Raw genomic sequence first — 21949 nt, forward strand, 5'->3', positions numbered from 1 at the left:
TGTGATATTTAATTTTTTCATGTTTAATACCTTTGCAAAAATGTCTAAAAAACAGTTTTTGCTTTTTCATTATGGGGTATTGTGTGCAGATTGTTGAGGATTTGTTTTTATTTAATCAGCTTTAGAATATTGCTGTAATGTAACAAAATGTGGAAAAAGGAATGTGGTCTGAATACTTTCCGAAGGCACTGTACATAAACAAACAATCGAGTTACAAGAGATGTATCGCCACTCACTACCCTCAGAAGAGGTCAGGTTTGTACTGGCCTTCTGGCATTTCAGGCAAATGCCATACGGGCTGGTCCGTTTTTAGCCAAGCGGGCCTGTCAAACTTTATTTGTTCTTGTGCAAAATTATCATTAACTGGAAAATAATGGTGGCCTCAAGGAAATAAATTGGCCAGTTTCCAGGGGCCTTGAGGAAGAATGGGCCGGGTTTTAGATTTTTGGTCCCAGTCCGCCCCTAGTTATGGATGAAGGTCTACATGGTTCTATGAATACAGGGACTGAAGGTCCAACAGTAGGAAAGCAATCATCTTTGTTCATCAGTGGTTCAGTACATAGAATGATAGAAAATAATAGTACTGGTTCATTAGAAACGGAAATTCTTATTTTTCTCTGTCCCCCCCCCCCCCCCCCCCACAGACACAAACACAGACACAAGCACACTACAAATTGAGAAGAGCACAGGGTCAGCCGCAGTGTAGCATGCCAAGAGCTAGGTAGGCCCAGGACTCAAACCTTTGGGCTCCCATCATTGTGTATGAATGGGGTGAATGGGTCATATAAACTCAGCAAAAAAAATAATTTCCTCTCGCTGTCAACTGTGCTTATTTTCAGCAAACTTAACATGTGTAAATATTTCTATGAACATAAGATTCAACAACTGAGACATAAACTGAACAAGTTCCACAGACATGTGACAAACATAAATGGAATAATGTGTCCCTGAACAAAGGGGGTCAAAATCAAAAGTAACAGTAAGTATCTGGTGTGGCCACCAGCTGCATTAAGTACTGCAGTGCATATCCTCCTCATGGACTGCACCAGATTTGCCAGTTCTTGCTGTGAGATGTTACCCCACTCTTTCACCAAGGCACCTGCAAGTTCCCGGACATTTCTGGGGGGAATGGCCCTAGCCCTCCCCCTCTGATCCAAGAGGTCCCAGACATACTCAATGGGATTGAGATCCGGGCTCTTCGCTGGCCATGGCAGAACACTTACATTCCTTTCTTGCAGGAAATCACGCACAGAACGAACAGTATGGTTGGTGGCATTGTCATGCTGCATGGTCATGTCAGGATGAGCCTGCAGGAAGGGTACCACATGAGGGAGGAGGATGTCTTTCCTGTAACGCACAACGTTGAGATTGCTTGCAATGACAACAAGCTCAGTCCGATGATGTTGTGACACACCGCCCCAGACCATGATGGACCCTCCACCTCCAAATCGATCCCTCTCCAGAGTACAGGCCTCGGTGTAACGCTCATTCCTTCGAAGATAAACGCGAATCCGACCATCACCCCTGGTGAGACAAAACCTTGACTCGTCAGTGAAGAGCCCTTTTTGCCAGTCCTGTCTGGTCCACCGCCGGTGAGTTTGTGCCCATAGGCGACATTTGTTGCCAGTGATGTCTGGTGAGGACCTGTCTTACAACAGGCCTACAAGCCCTCAGTCCAGCCTCTCTCAGCCTATTGCGGACAGTCTGAGCACTGATGGAGGGATTGTGTGTTCCTGGTGTAACTCGGGCAGTTGTTGTTGCCATCCTGTACCTGTCCCGCAGGTGTGATATTCAGATGTACCGATCCTGTGCAGGTGTTGTTACAAGTGTTCTGCCACTGCAAGGACGATCAGCTGTCCATCCTGTATCCCTGTATCGCTGTCTTTGGTGTCTCACAGTACGAATATTGCAATTTATTGCCCTGGCCACATCTGCAGTCCTCATGCCTCCTTGCAGCATGCCTAAGGCACGTTCACACAGATGAGCAGGGACCCTGGGCATCTTTCTTTTGTTTTTCAGAGTCAGTAGAAAGACCTCTTTAGTGTCCTAAGTTTTCATAACTGTGACCTTAATTGCCTAAACTGTTAGTGTCTTAATGACCGTTCCACAGGTGCATGTTCATTAATTGTTCATGGTTCATTGAACAAGCATGGGAAACAGTGTTTAAACCCTTTACTATGAAGATCTGATAAGTTATTTGGATTTTAACTAATTATTTTTGAAAGACAGGGTCCTGAAAAAGGGATGTTTATTTTTTTGCTGAGTTTTATACTGCAGTGTTGGAGACAACAACAACAACAACAGGAGAAATCTGTTTCTCCCATATCTTGAAGAGACATTTGATAAATATAATTTTTGTTTACCCTGAGCAAATCTGGTAAGGTGTCTAATATCAAGCAAAAGATCGTAAGGCGGTGTGACTAGAACACACACACATACACTACCGTTCAAAAGTTTGGTGTCACTTAGACATTTCCTTGTTTTTGAAAGAAAACCAAATTTTTTGTCCATTAAAATAACATCAAATTGATCAGAAATACAGTGTAGACATGGTTAATGTTGTAAATGACTATTGTAGCTGTAAACGGCTGATTGTTAATGCAATATCTACATAGGCGTATTGAGGTCCATTATCAGCAACCATCACTCCTGTGTTCCAATTGGGTTAGCTAATCCAAGTGTATCATTTTAAAAGGCTAATTAATCATTAAAAAATCCTTTTGCAATTATGTTAGCACAGTTGAAAACTGTTGTTTTGATTAAAGAAGCAATAAAACTAGCCTTCTTTAGACTAGCATTTGTGGGTTCAATTACAGGATCAAAATGGCCAGAAACAAAGAACTTTCTTCTGAAAGTTGTCAGTCTATTCTTGTTCTGAGAAATGAAGGCTTTTCCATGCGAAAAATTGCCAAGAAACTGAAGATCTCGTACAACGCTGTGTACTACTCCCTTCACAGAACGGCGCAAACTGTCTCTAACCAGAATAGAAAGAGGAGTGGGAGGCCCCGGTGCACAACTGAGCAAGAGGACAAGTACATTGGAGTGTCTAGTTTGAGAAACGGACACTGCATAAAGCAGTGTTTCACAAACTCTGTCCTGGGGACCCCAAGGGGCGCACTTTCTTGTTTTTTTGCCCTGCACTACACAGCTGATTCAAATGATCAAAGCTTAATGTTGAGTTGATTATTTGAATCAGCTGTGTGGTGCTAGGGCAAAAAAACAAACCGAGTTTGGGAAACACTGGCATAAAATGTGTTGAATAGTTGACTCAAAGAGAGAGAAAGACAATAGTTGAACAGATTTGAACAAAATAATATGTGCCGAAATAAAGGAGATGCAGCAGAGAAAGAGAGTGAGAGAGCGAGAGAGAGAGAGAGAGCGAGAGAGAGAGCGAGAGAGAGAGAGAGAGAGAGAGAGAGAGAGAGATGTTTTGTTGTATTTTTATCTTTCTTAGTTTACCTTTCAATTACCTTTCAATTCAATGCTATTTCTGTTAGCTTGCTTTCTATGGCTAACCAACAGGCCAACTCTTCCAAGTCAAGGTAAGCTTTCAATTTTATTAATGTATTGACATCGGGGCCACCGGTGTAACTGCTAAACTGCTTGCTGCACACTTTACTGCGTGATTGTACACATGGATTGGATTGTGGGTATACTAACACCAGAGATGTGCAGTATTCTGTTACATGTATTTGAAATACGTATTTGAATTACTTCTGAGTATTTGTTATGTTGTGTTACACTGGGCTAAACTACACTCCACTGTATTTTGTAACAAGATACTTTCGAAAGCTGTAATTTGTATTTTCGACATACAAATAAATTCTTTATAGCATTTCACAGTTTTGTGGCCCCCTTTCACCCTACATTGGTCTCAAAAATCTGATGGCACTATGGTATGATAAGAGTTTCTACTAAATGTACTAAATGCATATGTACATGTAAAAATGAACAATTGCAAAGCATGCTGAGTATTACTCTACTCTACTCTGCCCCGAAAACAAGGGCAATGACAATACCCAGTGTGCTTTGCAATTGTTCATTTTCACATGCATTTACATTTTGGTAATTTAGCAGACGCTCTTATCCAGACTGACAGTGTATTCAACTAAGTTAGATAAACAGCAACATATCACAGTCATAGCAAGAAGTTTCTGTAACCCTTCATGAGAATGTTGTTGCTGTCTGCAGGCCATTTGCAAATGTATTATTTGTGTTTTAAAATGCAAATTACATGTATTTTCAATTAAAAACAATACTTTGCAAAAGCATTTTAGATTTTATTTTGATCCTCTTTAGGGTATTTTGTAGTTCTATTTTGTAATTGTAATTTGTAATCTATGCCCGTCCCTGACTAAAGCGTTAGTTCTAGTTCATTGGCTATAAAGTGAATATGGTCACAACGATGTAGGTTGTGTAGTGGTTAGCGGTTATGATATGAAGGTTTAGCTTGGAGAGATTTATGCGCCTGGTCACAGACAGCTAGTTTGTTGTGCACTGAAGTCCACAAGCGAAGGGAAAAGGTGAGAGGAGGAGAGCACGTGGCTGCATTGAAGGTGAACCGTGTGTGCAGGTGATCAGCGGTGTATTCATTCCGCTGATTCTGTTGCAAAACATTTTTTAAACAGAGGCACATGAAACGAAACGGGACCTACCTGAATTTGTCCAATAGAAACTCTTGTTTAATGATTACACTCAGCTAGATGCAGGCAAGAGTATGCAAGGCGGTATTGAATGGGTCACTGTCTGTCACCTTCATTACTAAGTCAAGTTGTCTCTTGACCTGTGCACCTACGTTTTAAACTTTAACTCATAGGCTAGGTTGCAGAAACATCATGATGGGTATAGGGAAAATGTGAGTGTCATGTAGTATTCTAAACCTATCGATGTTACATTGACCTGGGTGAATGGAAAATGAATGACAGTCATCCAAAATGCTGTAATAGAAATAAGGCCTTGCTCATAAAAAAATCATCCTTCCTAACCTTTAACAGCACGAGCTGTCACTGACACACACACACACACACACACACACACACACACACACACACACACACACACACACACACACACACACACAGGGGTTAGTTTGGAGCTTGGGGTTTTGGCCCTTTGCTTTTGTCACTTCCGTATTCCCTATTCTGCACATCCTATTGGCACACAGCTCTGCCTATGACTGTTCCACTGCAGCTTTGGTACTGTCTGCGAGGAATAGGAACCGCCCCTCTCACCAAAGTGTGTTTAAGGCTTTCTTTTCACAACAGAAGTACTATTATAAGAGGTATTTGGGCATATCCTGTGAACGAGAAACCTGGCTATCTTGAACTATATGTTACATGTGGTATTTAGTTAGTCACTGTGAAGTCAGCTTTTATTGTGACTGGAACGCTTGGTATTGGAGCAGAATACAGCCCATGAAGTCGGCATTTCCCATTGATGTAAACAAACCCCTTACACACTACACCACAGTAAATATGCAATGTGAGTCATTGGATCTATAAAATTATACAAGGTATAACTTGTTTGACATGGTTTAGAGACAATGAATTGCTTATTCCAATTAGCCATACATTCAAAATATTAGGCTCAGATTTTTCGTTAGGAGTCAAGAAACAGGCCACAATTCTCAAAATCTATGACAGGATTTTGTAAATTTGAACTGGGGAAGTAAACCACAACCTCGATGATAGCTATTGAATCACATAAGATTACATTTTGTTTACCTTAGTTAATCGCATGTATGTATGTGCGTCAGCTCAATAAATATTGGGTCCGAAACAGAAATGAAACAACTGCCCAAAACTCAAATTTTGTTCTAAAAGTTATTCAGTCATTCATTTTTAAACATTCTAAACGGATACTTTACGATGTATTTGCTGTGTTGATATGTTTCTGTAAATCGAAATCAACTGAAGAAGGAGGATTATATTTTAAAGTGGGCCTATAGAGTAGACTACTCTTTTTAAAGAGGATCTTTACAAAGCTGTTGCATTTCTTTCTAGGATCAAATAAAATTCTCGAATGAAACAGCTATTGATTAAACTTACCCACATTTGAATTTTGAATCTATTCTCTCAAATCAGTGTCAAATCTTCTGGATTGTCCATTCCAAAAATATCACGAAAATTATAGGCCTATTGGTGTCTGCATTTTTCGTATCCTACTGCCAAAATATCTAGTCCTTAAGTGAAGTTATTTTAAAACAATTTTTGCCTCCTTGTAGCTTTTTAAAAATACAGAAAGTTTCCGTGCAATTAACAATTATCTGAAAGCGTTGACTGACCGTGCGGCTTTTGTGTATACTTTTAACAGAGGGTTGACATTCTCGTTTAGGTTTAGTGTACCTGCTGTAAACTTTATTGGTGGTATAAACGGAGCTAGCCGTTTCCGGAAACAGTGTTTCTCTTTTTATAGTGTGCAATGTCGACTCGTCCTGCTACACGGGTACACCCAGCCCAAACTGCTACACCCAGTATGCATGTACAAGATGCAACTTGCCTCAGTGTATGTATATCATTTATTTATATCTTAATCATAGCTGTGGAATTCAAAATATGATATATATTTATCATAGAGAGACTAAATGATTGCCTACTTTGTCTATGCTCAAAGACAGGATTCGACCGATTTGGGCATGAACTAGGCTATTACAACAGAAACATGGAAAATGTCGTAGGCTAAAACATAGAATCAAATATTCAAACGGAATAGGCTAGTAGACCTACAAAACAAACATGTTTTTCTCCGATATCAAGGCGTATTATTTTGAATAGCGCTAGTAATTTAATTGAAGTGTCACAACATCTGGGCTTGATCTTCCCTCGTCGCTCATCTTAATTCTAACCTTTTTTAAATGACAGTATCCTAATAAAAGAGGTTTGGCGACACTGCTTTTGCTGAAATATATCTAGCCCTGTCGGATTTGCAGTTGTGCGATTTATTGCAACGTTCTGTCTAACTTTTTCTGTCTAACTTTTTTAATTCATCTTTAAAGCTTTCCACGCATATATTATGTGTGTTGTTGGTGGATGAAAGGCTTAAATCAAACTCTTGGTGAGGGAAATCTGTAACATTTAGACTGTTTTCAGTATTCCTGAGAATATAAAAAACGATAGGCTATTGTTTTCACACTACATAGGTCGTTGTCAAATAGCGTGGTTCCTTTCGAGGTATGATGCCTATTGTTTCTCAACGTTGCTGACAATAACTGAAGGTGAACTGTTTCTATAACCACATATTTTCTATACGTTTTTTTTTCAACCATATTATAATAGAAATGTCTGCATGACATGAATTATAGTGTCGTCACAGTGTCGTTTCTGTAAATATGAAGTATTGTAGGCCTGCTCATATCTTTGAAAACATAGAGGAATGGAAAGAATTGAACCTGAGCATACACATTCATTCTAGTAGGCCTATGTTCTTATTATATTGAAGATGATGATGATTGAGGGGAAAATGGACTCAAATGATCTCTATTCACCTAATGGGTGTGTGTGTGTGTGTGTGTGTGTGTGTGTGTGTGTGTGTGTGTGTGTGTGTGTGTGTGTGTGTGTGTGTGTGTGTGTGTGTGTGTGTGTGTGTGTGTGTGTGTGTGTGTGTGTGTTATTCATGGCCAACAGTCATATTGGTGGATCAATTGAGATATTGATAGATAAAGTAACATATGGGGGAAGGCTGTCATATCATTGCTTTCGTTTTGTTCTTTATAAAAACCTATATTTAGGCCTAGAGAATTGTATCCCCAAGAAGGAGAGAGACAAATTCTAGGGTGTGCAACACATTCCTAGTTGTTTAGGGGAGAAATTTACAGCTGAGTAATAAAAGTTTACGACTCAATCCATTCAGGGATTGGTTGCAGCGAGCCACGTGGCACACCCGCTCTGTGAACATGAACTTTATGCCTTTGTCTATTCCTCGGACCTCACGTAATATCAGCAGCTCTCTCAGCAGGGGCATAGAAATTACTTCGCCAATAGCGTATTTTCCTAGAGTATAGATTATACAATAGTTTAGCTTTTTGATATGGAACGCGTTTCGTCTAGGCTCCATCCCCTTGTGCTCCTGCATGCTTCGCGGTCAGAAATGGCTTCACCACAGTCACCGTCTCTACCAGCCCCTGTCTAGAGCAACCCAACGGTTGCAGAAAGAGAGATAGAGAAAGATAAAGCAGCGGACTGTAAATTACGCGGTGTTTACCTAATTGTTAAATTCAGCTTTTTGCTCTTCCATCAATTGGCAGATTTGGGGACGTTTGCTACGCCCGGTGTAGCGGTGTAGAGGTCTATTCGTCAGCATACCTTTCCGATGGGCCAGGGAGTTTGCGTCACCGTCACTATAGACAACCGGGAGAACTCAGACGCGGGTAAGAAAGCGGTTCCTTCCGTGATCCTTCCTCACTGGCTTGACTGTTAATGAACTAAACCGTATCTGTGAGAAGGGGGATTTGAGACGTTATGCCATACATGTTATATGGGGTCAGATATCCTAAGTGAGGGCAAAGACATTGAATATGAATGCTATTGATCAAATCAAAGTTTATTTGTCTCGTGCGCCGAACACAACAGGTGTAGGTAGACCTTACAGTGAAAAGCTTGATTTTGTGTAGTTTGGGTGTTCGTGACCTGACCTGTAGGCTATTGTAACCTCCGTTATTTCTATAGGCCTATAGTAGGCTACCTCCAAACTTTGACAGTGCGCTGTTCAGAAAATCACTGACACACCATCGAGAATTAGATTGAATCATCAATTGTTCTAAGGTTTGGTTTGTTTATCGAAGGTAGCTTGCCTTGAGTGGCTTAATAATGTGAGATTATCCACTGGGGGCGTGTTGATTTGTGCTAAACATGCTTCTACACCTGCATTGCTTGCTGTTTGGGGTTTTAGGCTGAGTTTCTGTACAGCACTTTGAGATATCAGCTGATGTACGAAGGGCTATGTAAATAAATGTGATTTGATTTGATTTAATCTTTGTTTTCCATTCTTCCAGATTATTTATATATTACATTGAACCCTGTTTTGGGCCCTCCCCATTGGTCTAAATGACCTTTCTTCTATGATCTCTTCTAATTGCTGACTGCATATGTAATTATCTATAGGCAACATTAGTTGCAAAAAAAGATGGGTGAGAGTATATATATCTAATCAATGTGAAAAGTCAATGTTAGATCTTGTAGTATTATACTATGTTACACGCACGCACACACACACACACACACACACACACACACACACACACACACACACACACACAAACAAACACAATACTGTTGTTCACTGATACTAACAGTGCCCCCTTGTGCCCACCTCTTCCACAGCGGAGTTGAGAGGTTGTGTGGGGGGAGTGATGGGGTTTGGTGACCGTTGGTCGGTGGTTGGTAGTTATGCAGGCTATATGCCACATTAGTGCGGATACAGTTTAATACATAAATGACATATGCGGATAGAAAGATGTCTGAACATGTCATCGGGCTCCCGAGTGGCTCCCGAGTGGCGCAGCATTCTAAGGCACTGCCAGAGGAGTCACTATAGACTCTGGTTCGATTCCAGGCTGTATCACAACCGGCCGTGATTGGGAGTCCCATAGGGCGGCGCACAATTGGCCCAGCGTCGTCCGGGTTAGGATACACCCTGGGGTAGGCCGTAATTGTGAACAAGAATTTGTTCTTAACTGACTTCATTAGTTAAATAAAAATAGTCAGGTACGAAGCTTGGAACCTCGTCTGAAATATTTCAACTGTCACGTGTGGCATTGGAACCATGTTGAATGGATGTCTGTATTGTGAGATGGCTTAAACCTGTTATTTTCTCATACAATAATGAAAACAGCTGTACACAACAAATGTAAAAAAATGAATTATATTTATTGGAGGAACACCAGCAACAGCAAACATGGTAAAAATCATAATACTAATATAACTATAAATCATAATCACAATAATCATCATGATCATATTTCACAACAACAATAATTTGCACACAAGATCTTTAATTCAGAAATCCATGCTTAACTAGCCTAGAACTTGCGCGTCGATCGGATTGCTAAGGTTTATTTACGAGCTTTGTTACGCTTTATATACGATATTTTACGCATGAACGTCATCATTGTTGGATTCGCCAATAGTGTATACTGTGGTGAATGGGACGTAGGCCCTTTCCTGTACATGTTTTGTTAAATATGGCAGACACTTGTACATTCATTTACACAAAATGAACATTGAATGCATGTTTAGTGATGGCAAAGCTGTGAAAGTGTGTGTCTGTCTGTGGGGGCGGGTGGGGGGGGGGGGTACATATTGTGTATTTAACTACATTTTTCACTATAAGTTAGGCTATAGCCTAAAGTAAAAACATTAGCTGGCAAAAATGCATATTTGATTTTTCCAAATCACTTCAGATATTGTGTGAGGCTAATTGAAATGAGACGAAGTAGATAGGCCTGTCGCAGGTGCGTTTGAGTCGTACTATCACCTCAATGAGATTTTGCTGCAGGTCATTGTGCGGGAACCTTTTTCCAATGGTTTCTTTTTGCACTTTGTCGCGTGGGGTACACCTTTTGCAGCTCTTCCGGTTATCCTTGAATGAGAGAGAAAGAGATCAGTAAAATGAAACACAGAAGTCATGTGCTGCCAATATGCGAAACATGTTTCCCCAATCCATCGTAACTAACGTTGCACTTCAAAACCTTCGTACAATAACGAGTGACCCAACTCAATCGTAAAAATCCTACAAATTTAGAATTTTCCAGATGTAAGTTTGCAGATACATAGGCCTCCACAAACACGCAAATTAAGAAGGAAATAAATTATGATTTTATGCTTTATTGATACACATGAAAATAATAGGCATACCAAATGCCTGCAGTGTATTTTTTCCTGGGGTTTTGAAACTTGCAATAGGACCAAGCGCTGTTCATTCAAACTTTTTAATGACTAATAAACATTGCTATTGAATCATAAATCAATTTTACAAGAAGATATTTGCTTATTAACATGATTTACGATGTGTTGTTTTTTTGTTGGGCTCCTTAAAACAGCCTAGTCTCTGATTAGCGTAGTGCGTAACAGGAATGCAGCACAGCGCCTAGACCTAATTTGTAAATTGGCCGGAAAAGGTGAACATCATATTATAAAAGTTTGTTCAGAGCCAGCAATACGTATGAATTCCTCATGGTCAAGTAAGAGAAAGCTGATAACAGAAAACATTGCTTCCCGGCCCACATGATCGACACATGTTCATCTCTGCTTCAAATTGTTAAACGTGGCAAACTGAACAGTGTAGGCTAATGTAGCCTCGATATTATGTGTTAGCCTATGTTGTTACAGCTTCAGATGTACACTAATTATAATTCAACCCAGTGCAGTGATGGGCTAGGCTACCATTATTAGGCCTAATTGGATTGTTCTGGAATTTCTACAACTCCTGATAATAATAATAATAATAATAATAATAATATCGTGTTTGGTCAAAAATAGTATTATTGTTAGTAGTAGTAGCAGTAGTAATAGTAGTCGTCGTAGTAGTATTATAGTTAGCTACACGCAATAGGGGTAGTAATAAAGTGCAACAGTGCAGATGTTCTTCTTCAAAGAAATAAAATAATTACGGGCCAAACGGTCTCTTTCCTCTCTGCTTCAAAAGCTGAGATGAATCCACGTCATTTGTCTTGAGGGCTGCCAAAACACTTAATGCCTACAGCTCTTTCTCCCAGCTCACATCACTATACCGCATACCAACAGCTCTTGTGAATTATGCAATGGAACTACCACAAACTCCATGATCTGAAAGTACAAATAATCATAGTGGCTTTATAAACAACCATGTCGAATAAGGGATAAAACTAAGATGTTGTAGCCTACAGAGAGGTATAAAACGTGAAATACCAAAGAGAGCACATAGCGTATAGTCAAATAGTCACTGTGGTTCGCTCTCAGTCATCCCATCCGTCACAGTTGACAACACGTTGAAGTACGTGATGGTGATACGTTATGAATATTGCTGATTTCAGAAGCGCGCTCGGCTATATGGTTCTCATCAAGTGCTAGAAACCCATACTTATTTTTGTCTTAGTTGAGTGTCGGAGGAGAATCGTAATTCTATTCGCAGAATGGGGATACAATTTATGTAGGCTGGTGAAATGCAATGTTGTGAGCATAAGGAAAGCATCTGCACTACATAGAACATTTCAAGTGAAGGACATAGGCACGGGCCTATATACCTAGTTTCTGAGAGTTATGACGCACTTTCTACTGACTTCAATGTTGTCAAATGGTTAACACCATAACACACATGTAATAATGTTTACAATGAGGCCTACAGATTTTTGGGGGGTTTTCCTATTTGGTTTTCCTATTTGTGTCATTTTTGTCAGTCTGCGGATGTAAACCAACGGCGGTCAATCCAGTGGGAAGCCTTTATTGCACAACAGACGTCCTCGTCTTTCTTTCCGTTCTAGCTTTTATTGCCTGTTTTAGAACCGACAACAGAAGCCCAGCAAAATAGACCTACTATGTGCAAGTTAAAGATTCGTTTTATTGTAGACTGCATAGGCCTACGCGTAGACATCCCCTTGTCAAATACATACGTATGTCCTACATTTGTGGTTTCAATCATGTGAATTATGTCATTGTTTTCAATACTAGACGTCGTTACTATAGATTATTGAGAGAGAAAAAATCAGATCTTTAGCTAATATCGTTCTCTAACCAACGTGTTGTTATCGAATAGCTTGACGGTTGTTTGAACAATCAAATGAATCAATCTGAATGGATTTACATGCAGCTGTGTGTTAAAGCTGAAGATAGTGGTAAAAGGGTTTGCAGTAGGCTATTGTTGACTGAGTTTTTCCACACATGGAGAACAAAAGGATTCAATGTGGAATATTCATTTTTGGAATAACAGTTTTGTCGGGTTTGTACCTCAAATTGAGTAGCCTACCTTATAGAAAGGAGCCCACTTTTTTTTATCCAGGTTGCCATTCATTGATAAATTACTCTTGTCAGTCATTTTAGACAATAGGATTCCTTATCGTTTCCACAGCTGACTCACGCACGAGCATATGTCCCAGGCCCTCATAACACACAATTATAGATCTATAGCTAAAGCACTGGGCTATTTTAAAATATCCACCTCTGTGTACGATGTACAGCATACCGTCGACACTAAAATTCCATTACTACCATTAATCGATGTAATAATTTTGTGAAGCCAACTCACATAACTTATATTTAACGCAATTTGGCACTAAACATATATATATGTAAGTTATACCTAACTCTACATTTCTAAGATGTGATTGTATCCGTAAAGATATCGCCTACCATCTCAATAACAGTGCTTTGTGGATACATATCCTCTGACGTAGCCTGATCAATTCTCTACTCACGGTTGATTGCTGGGTTTCTACTCACGGTTGATTGCTGTTATTCTTCTTGCGTTTACAATCCAACGCATTCGTTTCAGAGGCTCAGGATGTATCGTTATGTAGGCTATACACAGAGTTATTTGTTGGTGAGCTGAGAAACTTCACTTGGTTTTATTGCCCTTCACAGAAGAGACCCTAAACGCATTCTTATCACCACCGCCCTTCCCCCTAGCAATCGGAATTACCCGTTAAGAGCCAAGGCACGATAATTACCTTCAAGTCATGTAATGCTAATTCATACACGATGTAAAACATGGAAAGAATGTGAAAAATTCTTGCCCAGCAAAAACACAAGAACCAACAGAGCACGCGAGCTTTATGAGAGCGCTACCACTACATAAACATCTTATTTGGATACAACCTACACTGAATATGTACACAGTGGCGAGGACAAACGATACATTATCTTACATATTACATTGTACTCTTTATTGGCTTTCACAATTTTCAAATACGTGCGTGCGAACTACATTGTCCTTGTGTGTAAGTGTGTTACACACACACACGTGCACTCACACGCACACACACACACGCCATGCCACATAAGCAGGTAAAACATATGTAGAGGTATCAATTTATTTATCCCATTTATAAACTTACATTAAAAAAAACTAAAATGCCAATTCAGTGACGGGATTATTCTGTTTCTGGACAGCAGTTTGATATTGCAGACATATACACGTCGCTTATATATTTATATTGTCTTGTTTTCTTGCTCAGTGTGGAATGTCCAACTAACTTAATGCATGCGTTGCTATGCCCCACTAACTTAATGCATTCGTTTTCTGGCTGCATTTTTAGAGCTATAGCTGGTTAGCTAAAAGCTACAGTTTCCTTGCTCTCAATTGGTGGAGAATGGTCAGCTGACATTGTCATATTGCCTCTCTCTGGAGCTAAGCGATCAGCTATAACACTCGGGTTTGTGAGTCTTACCGGAGATTGGAAATTAATAATATTGAAACCTCAAGCAACCGTCTATTTATACAAGCAGCGAAAGGGTGAAAGGAAGGTTTTGCAAAGGTGTGTGAGCAGCTAGCAACATATCCAGAATAAGGGAAAGGGAAAGGGGGAGCTACTGAGAGGGGAAAGTGGAGAAAAAAAGACTGATTAAGAAGTGCGGAGAGTTGAAGAAGAAGGGTTGCAGGCAAGGTATGAATTCGTATTTCGCAAACCCGTCACTCTCCTGCCATTTATCCGGTGGTCAAGATGTTTTGCCAAGCGTGCCACTAAATTCCACCACTTATGACACAGTGAGACATTTTTCGTCGTATGGGGCTGCTGTGACCCAGAATCGGATATACGCAAATCCTTTCTATTCTCCCCAAGACAATGTTGTTTTTGGGCCGAGCCGAGCATCCTATGAGTATCATGGATCTAATGTGTTTCTTCAAGACAAGGATGGAGGTCTTGCCAGTTGCAGACAAACAACAAGCATGGGACTCAATGCACAAAACCACATTGCTCAGGAGTACAGTTTGGATCAAGCCAGAGGTGGATCGCAGGAGCAGAAAGCTAACGTCCAGATATACCCGTGGATGCAGCGAATGAACTCTCACAGCGGTGAGTTTTACTACAACAAATAAATTAAGTAAATGAGCCAGTTTCACGATATATCTTAGCAACAGAGCATCTTCGTTTTTATGGCCCCATAAAACATCATTGTATCGTCTCGCCCTGTAGAAGGCCTCTTTTCTGAGTGTGCGTAACTATTCCAACAGTTTCCCAAAATAACGATGATATATTTAACTATTATACATTTAGTTTAAACAATTTGCATAGGCTACGTATATTTTACAAACAGATATTGGACATGCAGATTAAGTCTCATGCATGGTTTGGAGAATCGTGTTTATTTTACTGCATGCCATATGCGTTTCTACCCTGACCAGAGATAGGCTATTTTCTACATGAATTGCTCCCATCACATTGTCAGTACCTTTGTCATGATGTCTAATCTAGATTATGGTAATTGCATCAATTTATGTCAGAACAATTCACATAATGGCTTGACATAGAAATGTAATCCAGTACATTATGATTTATTTTCTTTGCACAGGAGTTGGGTATGGGTCAGACAGACGCAGAGGACGCCAGATATACTCCCGTTACCAAACACTGGAACTAGAGAAGGAGTTCCATTTCAACCGCTATCTAACCAGACGTAGACGTATCGAAATAGCAAACGCCCTTTGTTTGACAGAACGTCAGATCAAAATTTGGTTCCAGAATCGTCGCATGAAATGGAAGAAAGAGAGCAGCCTGACGTCGACGGTGACGGGAAGTGAATCGACAGGGGCCACGGCGGAGAAGGAACGAGACGGCGTGGAAGAGGAGAAAGAGGAGGAAAAGAAAGAGAAAGAATGAAAGACATTTTAAAACGAAATCATGAAACTCCACTAAACTACCTAGCCATTCAAAGACTACAAACTCCCCTTGCATGATATTATTCTGCTATTTGTCCCTCTCTCTCACAAACTCGTAGCCTTCGCGCGCGTAAAAACATGCAATATTCTGCCATTCGGATCATTTTAGGCTGGAAAAAGCATATAGTTAACTGATAGCTGTTTACTTCTGGTGGCATAATGTCCTTTGTCATAGTCATGCTATTTGTGTTGTGAAATGTGAAACATTCACCATTTCCCTCCAGAATTGCCCCATTTACACTGTAAAATATATCTTTCGGATTACTTCAGTCAATTCACATAGGTCAGTGTTGGGGATGGTTTACAAACACAATAGGGCATAAGCATTCCAAATGTGAAGGAAATGCTCAGGCATACTTATTTCGTTTGTGTTAATGTACTTGAATCTTCACATTCCCATGAATCCCATCGCAATATGACTCCTGCAAAATATCCTGAAAGCTCTCACGGGGTGAACTACACTACCTAAATTGTAGATATGCCTGTATATATTCTATGTATTCCCATATATACTCTGTGAGGGCTTTGTGTGCATTATGCTGCTTAAACGGATGTTCTCTTAACGTTGCACTTACCACTTTTTGGCATAATAACCGTTTATGGTTACCCAAGACTACCTAATAAAAAGGGAGAAATGATACAAGAGGAATCAATCACGTTGTTTAAGGTTGTGAATTTATGTTTTGTGTATCATTGAATAAAATGTTTTCAAAACAGTTCCGTCCGTGTGGTATGTAAATCCACAATAGACTAAGTGGACACCCGGGTGACTTTACGTCATATCAATATAATCCAGAGTCTTTTGCACAAGTTGTGTGTTTGATTGGTCATTCGTCAAGGTATCTCATGTATGAATAACCTGTTACTTGACATATTACGGTTTAAGAAAGCACCCGTATTGTTTTTTAGTCATATAGCCTATCCAATTTCCAAATGAAGTTGCAACTGAAACCAATTTGGCATACCAAAATAACCGTGACCATAAGCCAGGAAAATATGATATTGTGCTATAAAAGCTGATAGCTGGTAAAACATTTAGGCTATCGGCTTTTATTCTGCGCAATACATTTTCATATAGACACTTTGGGCACGTGGACCTATATGGACTCCTGGGATGACTATAAAACTACATTTAAACCAAATTAAGACAAACCTAAATATAATAATGGCTCCTCGAATAGCAAACAGTTAATTTATTGTTATTATTATTATTACTATTACTATTATAGCCTACTATAGAGCATTTTACGTTTTTATTGCTTAACAATCACGTCATTGCTCGATCAGTGTTGCTCTTCATAGTGCCTCTATGGGGCACCCCGCACCCACCCTCAACAGAGGGTGGTATGCTATATGATGCAGCAAGGCATGGGCATTATGGAGGGGGCATAGATGAGATGACCGCCCTGGCCTGCCCTATATCAGACACCAGATGACGCTCTTGTCTTAGAGTCTCGCCCTTTTCCTCACAAAGACCCCACAAGGTCCCCAACAGCCCACAGCACAAAGTTTACCGGACACGTTCCTCCTATTCATCAATATACCCCCGGGGTATCAAGCCAATGTATGACTGGCCAACATCAGCACGTGATCCTATTCAGATGCCCCATATTTGGGCAGTGCGCGTCGAATCAAGAAAAAAATACCATTCCCCCACCTATAAATCGTGCTTATTTTTTTTGTTAGGAAAGATACCCCTTGAACTTCCAAAGAGCTTCATAGGAAAAGCAATAACCAATAAAAACAACAATACAAGAGCCAAATATCTAGCCCAGGCTACTCCCAGATAAAATATTTAGGCTATAGGCTATTGCAGTTTTTACTTCATGTATCTCTTCTGCACCGTTTTTGTGTGTTTGGTTTTTCGTATAAGATGAGTTCCTATGTAGCAAATTCCATTTTTAAGCAGCAAACGCACGAGGCATCCTCCTGTAGCGCCATGAATAGTTTAGGCAGTTATGGCTCTCTCTCTGACTTCGATCAAGCTAATTATGCCTATAACGGAGGTCTTCGTGATTTCAACGGAACATTCACCTCCTCTGATGCCACTGTAAACTCTCTAAAACGAGAAGAGATGAACTCTAGCCTGCGAGGCAAAACGGACACTCAATCTCCAACACGACCACAGTCATACTCAGCCTTGAGCTCCCGGAACTCCGTGCAGAACTGCCTCAGTGACGGTATACTGAGCAAAGGGAATGAAATGCAAATGGAGGTGGTCGAAAACCCCAGAACTACGACCGAAGAAAGCGCGATCAAAGTCGAAACTATGCAACCTGTAAAACATCAAATCCATTCGAAGAAGCACCAAGACAATCATCAGCAACCGCAGATTTTTCCCTGGATGACAAAACTACACATGATCCACGGTAAACTTATTTGTAAACATGTATATAGCCTACTACTTCCCTCACTCACTCTCACGCCTGCTATCCTGCTTTTGTCCATTCACAGTTTTTCCTCTTGAGTTTTATTGGCCAAACGCAGGAAATAATAAAACTGGCGGTCATAAATTTTGACAAAGGCATCTATTGCTCGTAAACCTGTTCTGTTACTGTGAAGAGATGATCTGCGGTTAGATTGATTGCTGCATAATTGGATAAGAGAAACAAACAATTGAAGAAAACGATGAACGAGTATTAATGTGAGTTCTGTTGGGCTGAAAGCACTTTTCGTTTCCAAACAGGTTATTTTAGTCTAAAATGAGAGTATAGGCTAGTTGAACTCTCGGGGGGAAACCAGTGTCCTGACCTCCGTGTGAACTTTTCACCCTGGAAAGCTCCAGATATAACTGCGGAAAGGCATTCATGTTGCCATGTCCAACATCCACTAGCTGTCCATTGGGATTTAGCCACTAAATATTAGCACTGCATTTAGTGTGGTGTTAAAGACTTAAATTATAGTTCTGCAAGTGTTCTTGTAACAATGATCTGTTTTTCCCTCAACTAGGGCAACAATTTATTTTGCCAAGAGGTATTTGAAATGAACAAGTGCCAGAATATAAAAGTTTTTGCTTTCAATGAAAAATAATTAGAATAAAATTGGTTGTCATCCCATAGATGTTATCCCTTGATTTCAATTCCATTATTTAGTAAAAAAAAAAACAACGAATTTAACCTGAATTTAAATCGTTTCACGTTTGGGGATTTAGTCACAAGGCCATTTTACCATTTGTTCATTATTTGAATGGTTTTGCATTCTGTAACTCACAGGAGTCTTCATTCTCAGGTCATCCAAACCGTTTGACCTCGAGCCATATTATTTTTTTAAAGTATAAGATGTATATCATGTTCGACAGCTCTGGATTTTTTACTTCAAATGTAGGCTAACACCTATTTGTTTTTCTCTAATGCCACTTCAGAATCATCTGACGGTAAACGCTCTCGAACCAGTTACACCCGCTACCAGACTCTGGAGTTGGAGAAAGAGTTCCATTTCAACCGTTACCTCGCCCGTCGCAGGCGTATTGAGATCGCCAATACCCTCTGTCTGAACGAGAGGCAAATTAAAATTTGGTTCCAGAATCGACGTATGAAGTGGAAGAAGGATTCGAAACTGAAATCAAAGGATTCAATATAAACATGGAGTTTATGACTGATCTGGAGACGAACAGCTAAAAGAAGTAGGGCCTAAGCCTACCCTAAATAGAGAGAGAGAGAGATCATGATTTGAAACGTGAAGTCCGTGTTCAGAATCAGACCCTATTATGTGTTATGGACTATTACATTATTTGCATATTTCGTGTTTGGCACTTTATATGTGGACTTGTATTCTTTGCTTAATGGTTGTACAACATTTAAGATTAAAAATATATATATAATAATAAAGTAATGTGTTGTCTTAATGTAAAGATTGTGTCAGGACCTTTGGAAGAATTAGGGAGAGCTGTGGACTATAAGGCCACTCCCTCTTTCATGTTACATTCAAAAATGGAATAGACACCAAATAAACATTCTATAGCCTATACCCTTAGCATTGAGATAATAATTATGATCATGTAAATGACTGATAAGCCTACTGAGGGGTACCAATGAGAACGAGGAGACTTTATCACGAAAATATTTGATTTTTCTAAATGTTTTAAAATTCATATTTGGCCAGAGTCTTACACACGAATAAGAAAAACAGACGTTAGAAACAGACGGTTGACTTTTTCAATAGCAAATAGATTGTCTACACGCATAGACCAGCAGGGTCAGGGATCTGCTTGTTTTATGTCCAACCAAATATTTAAGAGTTTCGTGATGGTATTTGAGGACATCACCCATACCAATAGGCCTGAGATGTCCATGTCCATACCCTTCAACTGAAGAACCATCGACATGCGTTTCTCCAATTTCAGATTCTTACTGATTTTGTATCTTATTGTTCACTGTAATCAATGTCCAGAGTTGTCAACAGACATGGAAATGTGTTGTACATGTCGTCTCTTTATAGTCTCTATGTAATATCAAGACTTTGGATGATTCTTTAGAACTATAGAAGTACAAATATACCCTAACACTAACATTTTCCAAAACTGAGATATCAACAGTGTAGGCTACATATTGGATTATCTAAATAGCTACAAGACCTATTGTATATTCATGGTATGTTAAAGCTTGTGATTCAATCAAAACGCTTACAGGTGTTGAGAGACCTTTTGAATAAACTTCCCAAACCATATACCAGCACATTCGTGTCGCTTTTTTTTAAATCCTTACATGTGTAGGCACACTTGGTATTGAAAAACAGATTCGAGTCCCCGCACCGTCTATTTCAATAATTTACAGTATCCCTGTCAGACAAACGCATGCACATAAAAATTGAAGGTCCCAATAAAACGTTATTACTAGGTTTCCACCTTTCCACCACAGATAGGGAAATGGTCCATGTTTTAACAGGATATAAAGGCACATAGCCAGCTGCTACTAAATTCTCATGGGTTGAAATGCAGACTAACTTTCTTCTCTATAGAGGCTGACGACCTACATATGTTGATGTTTCTAGGGCATTCTGGATCAAATGTAAAAGCTATGGTTATGAAATGTAGGATCTTAATTTGAGCCTAGTTTGCTACCGCATGAAAATAGTCCTGCAGCAACAGGAAATGTGAATTATTATGTGGACTATAATGAATGGACATTTTTGTTCAAAGTGGAAAAATAATAAACGGTTGACTTAATGTCTTTATCTCTTGTGCTTTGAGTAGATGTTCATTTAATCACGTGGGTCAAGATTGTAAGCTATATTGGAGCTGCAGGCTGTGTATATAGACAAAACCATAAATTGAAACAAAAAAATGCATTGACCTGAATTTGACCCACTGCTGGCCTAGTGGCACGTGGAACTATAATTTTAACAATAGCTTAATTAAATGGCTTAACCAAAACAATCAGGTTAACAGGGACAACAATTGTTCAGATGCCATGTCCTGTCGCAAATATCGTCTCAAATGAAAAAATATATAATTTTCACTCACCTCGCAGACAGGTAGCCTTTTTACTACTAGGTCTATAAATGCAACAGAGCATGGGCTGCTTTCTCAATGGCACTGTCGGGCCTAACCGTGCTACGTTAGCCTATGTAGGGCTATCAAATTCCCCTTTATGGTATCTCTTTCTTTTAGTATTTTAAAGTTTGGAAGGTTATTTATGCCAATTGCCTCTAGCGGGGCCTGTGAATGGTGCATACGGAGCACGTGGTGCCATTAAAGTGGGTTTTATGGCCTGGAAGAGCTGACAAACCCTCGATATATACACATCATATATAATCTTAACTGTCCGGAATCGCAGCTGCTGGCTCCTCTTATCCGAGGAAGAAAGGGCTGTGTGGCAGTTAGTGTGGATTACCTTGGCCCGGACTAGTCTGCCTGTAATGGTGGTGCTGTGCTCTCTCAGTCACAAATGGATCCTTAAACGCTCCAGTAAGTTTACAATATTTGTACTTTCCAGCATGTTGTGTCAAACTATAGCGTTTCGTTTGTATTTGGTGCTGTGGTTGGGTTTGCTTGATGTTTCCCGACGCAACGGGATTTGTTTTAAAATGGTTGTGATTTTCATCCCTTGTAATTTGTACACTCAATCGTTATTTTATATATCTGACTCTGTTTGCTGTTTGTTGG

At 39.8% G+C, this 21949-nt stretch overlaps 3 protein-coding genes across 14 annotated transcripts in view; all 3 read left to right on the forward strand.

Annotated features, from left to right (window-relative positions):
• Positions 1-21949, forward strand: part of LOC110491998 (homeobox protein Hox-C3a) — a 71846-nt gene that overhangs the window by 21457 nt on the left and 28440 nt on the right. Inside the window, exon 1 of one of the 12 annotated variants that reach the window (XM_021565925.3) lies at positions 7871-8365. The exons of 6 other annotated variants lie outside the window; for them this stretch is intronic. The gene's annotated coding sequence lies outside the window, so the exon portion shown is untranslated. Of the gene's footprint in view, positions 1-7870; positions 8366-21484; positions 21752-21949 lie in introns of those variants that run through there. 5 more of the 12 variants (XM_021565928.3, XM_021565924.3, XM_021565926.3 and 2 more) reach the window with 5 other exon arrangements.
• On the forward strand, positions 14434-16562 carry hoxc6a (homeobox C6a). The gene is made up of 2 exons (XM_021565930.3): positions 14434-14983; positions 15480-16562. Exons 1-2 carry the CDS (start codon positions 14575-14577, stop codon positions 15785-15787), a joined length of 717 nt encoding a protein of 238 aa, XP_021421605.1. The 5' UTR covers positions 14434-14574; the 3' UTR covers positions 15788-16562.
• On the forward strand, positions 17539-21007 carry hoxc5a (homeobox C5a). The gene is made up of 2 exons (XM_021565932.3): positions 17539-18215; positions 19208-21007. The coding sequence occupies exons 1-2, from the start codon at positions 17720-17722 to the stop codon at positions 19423-19425; spliced, it is 714 nt and encodes a 237-aa protein (XP_021421607.1). The 5' UTR covers positions 17539-17719; the 3' UTR covers positions 19426-21007.

Source organism: Oncorhynchus mykiss, chromosome 16 (genome assembly GCF_057628025.1).
Source record: "Oncorhynchus mykiss isolate SJ-2025 chromosome 16, ASM5762802v1, whole genome shotgun sequence".
NCBI classification, from domain to species: Eukaryota; Metazoa; Chordata; class Actinopteri; order Salmoniformes; family Salmonidae; genus Oncorhynchus; species Oncorhynchus mykiss.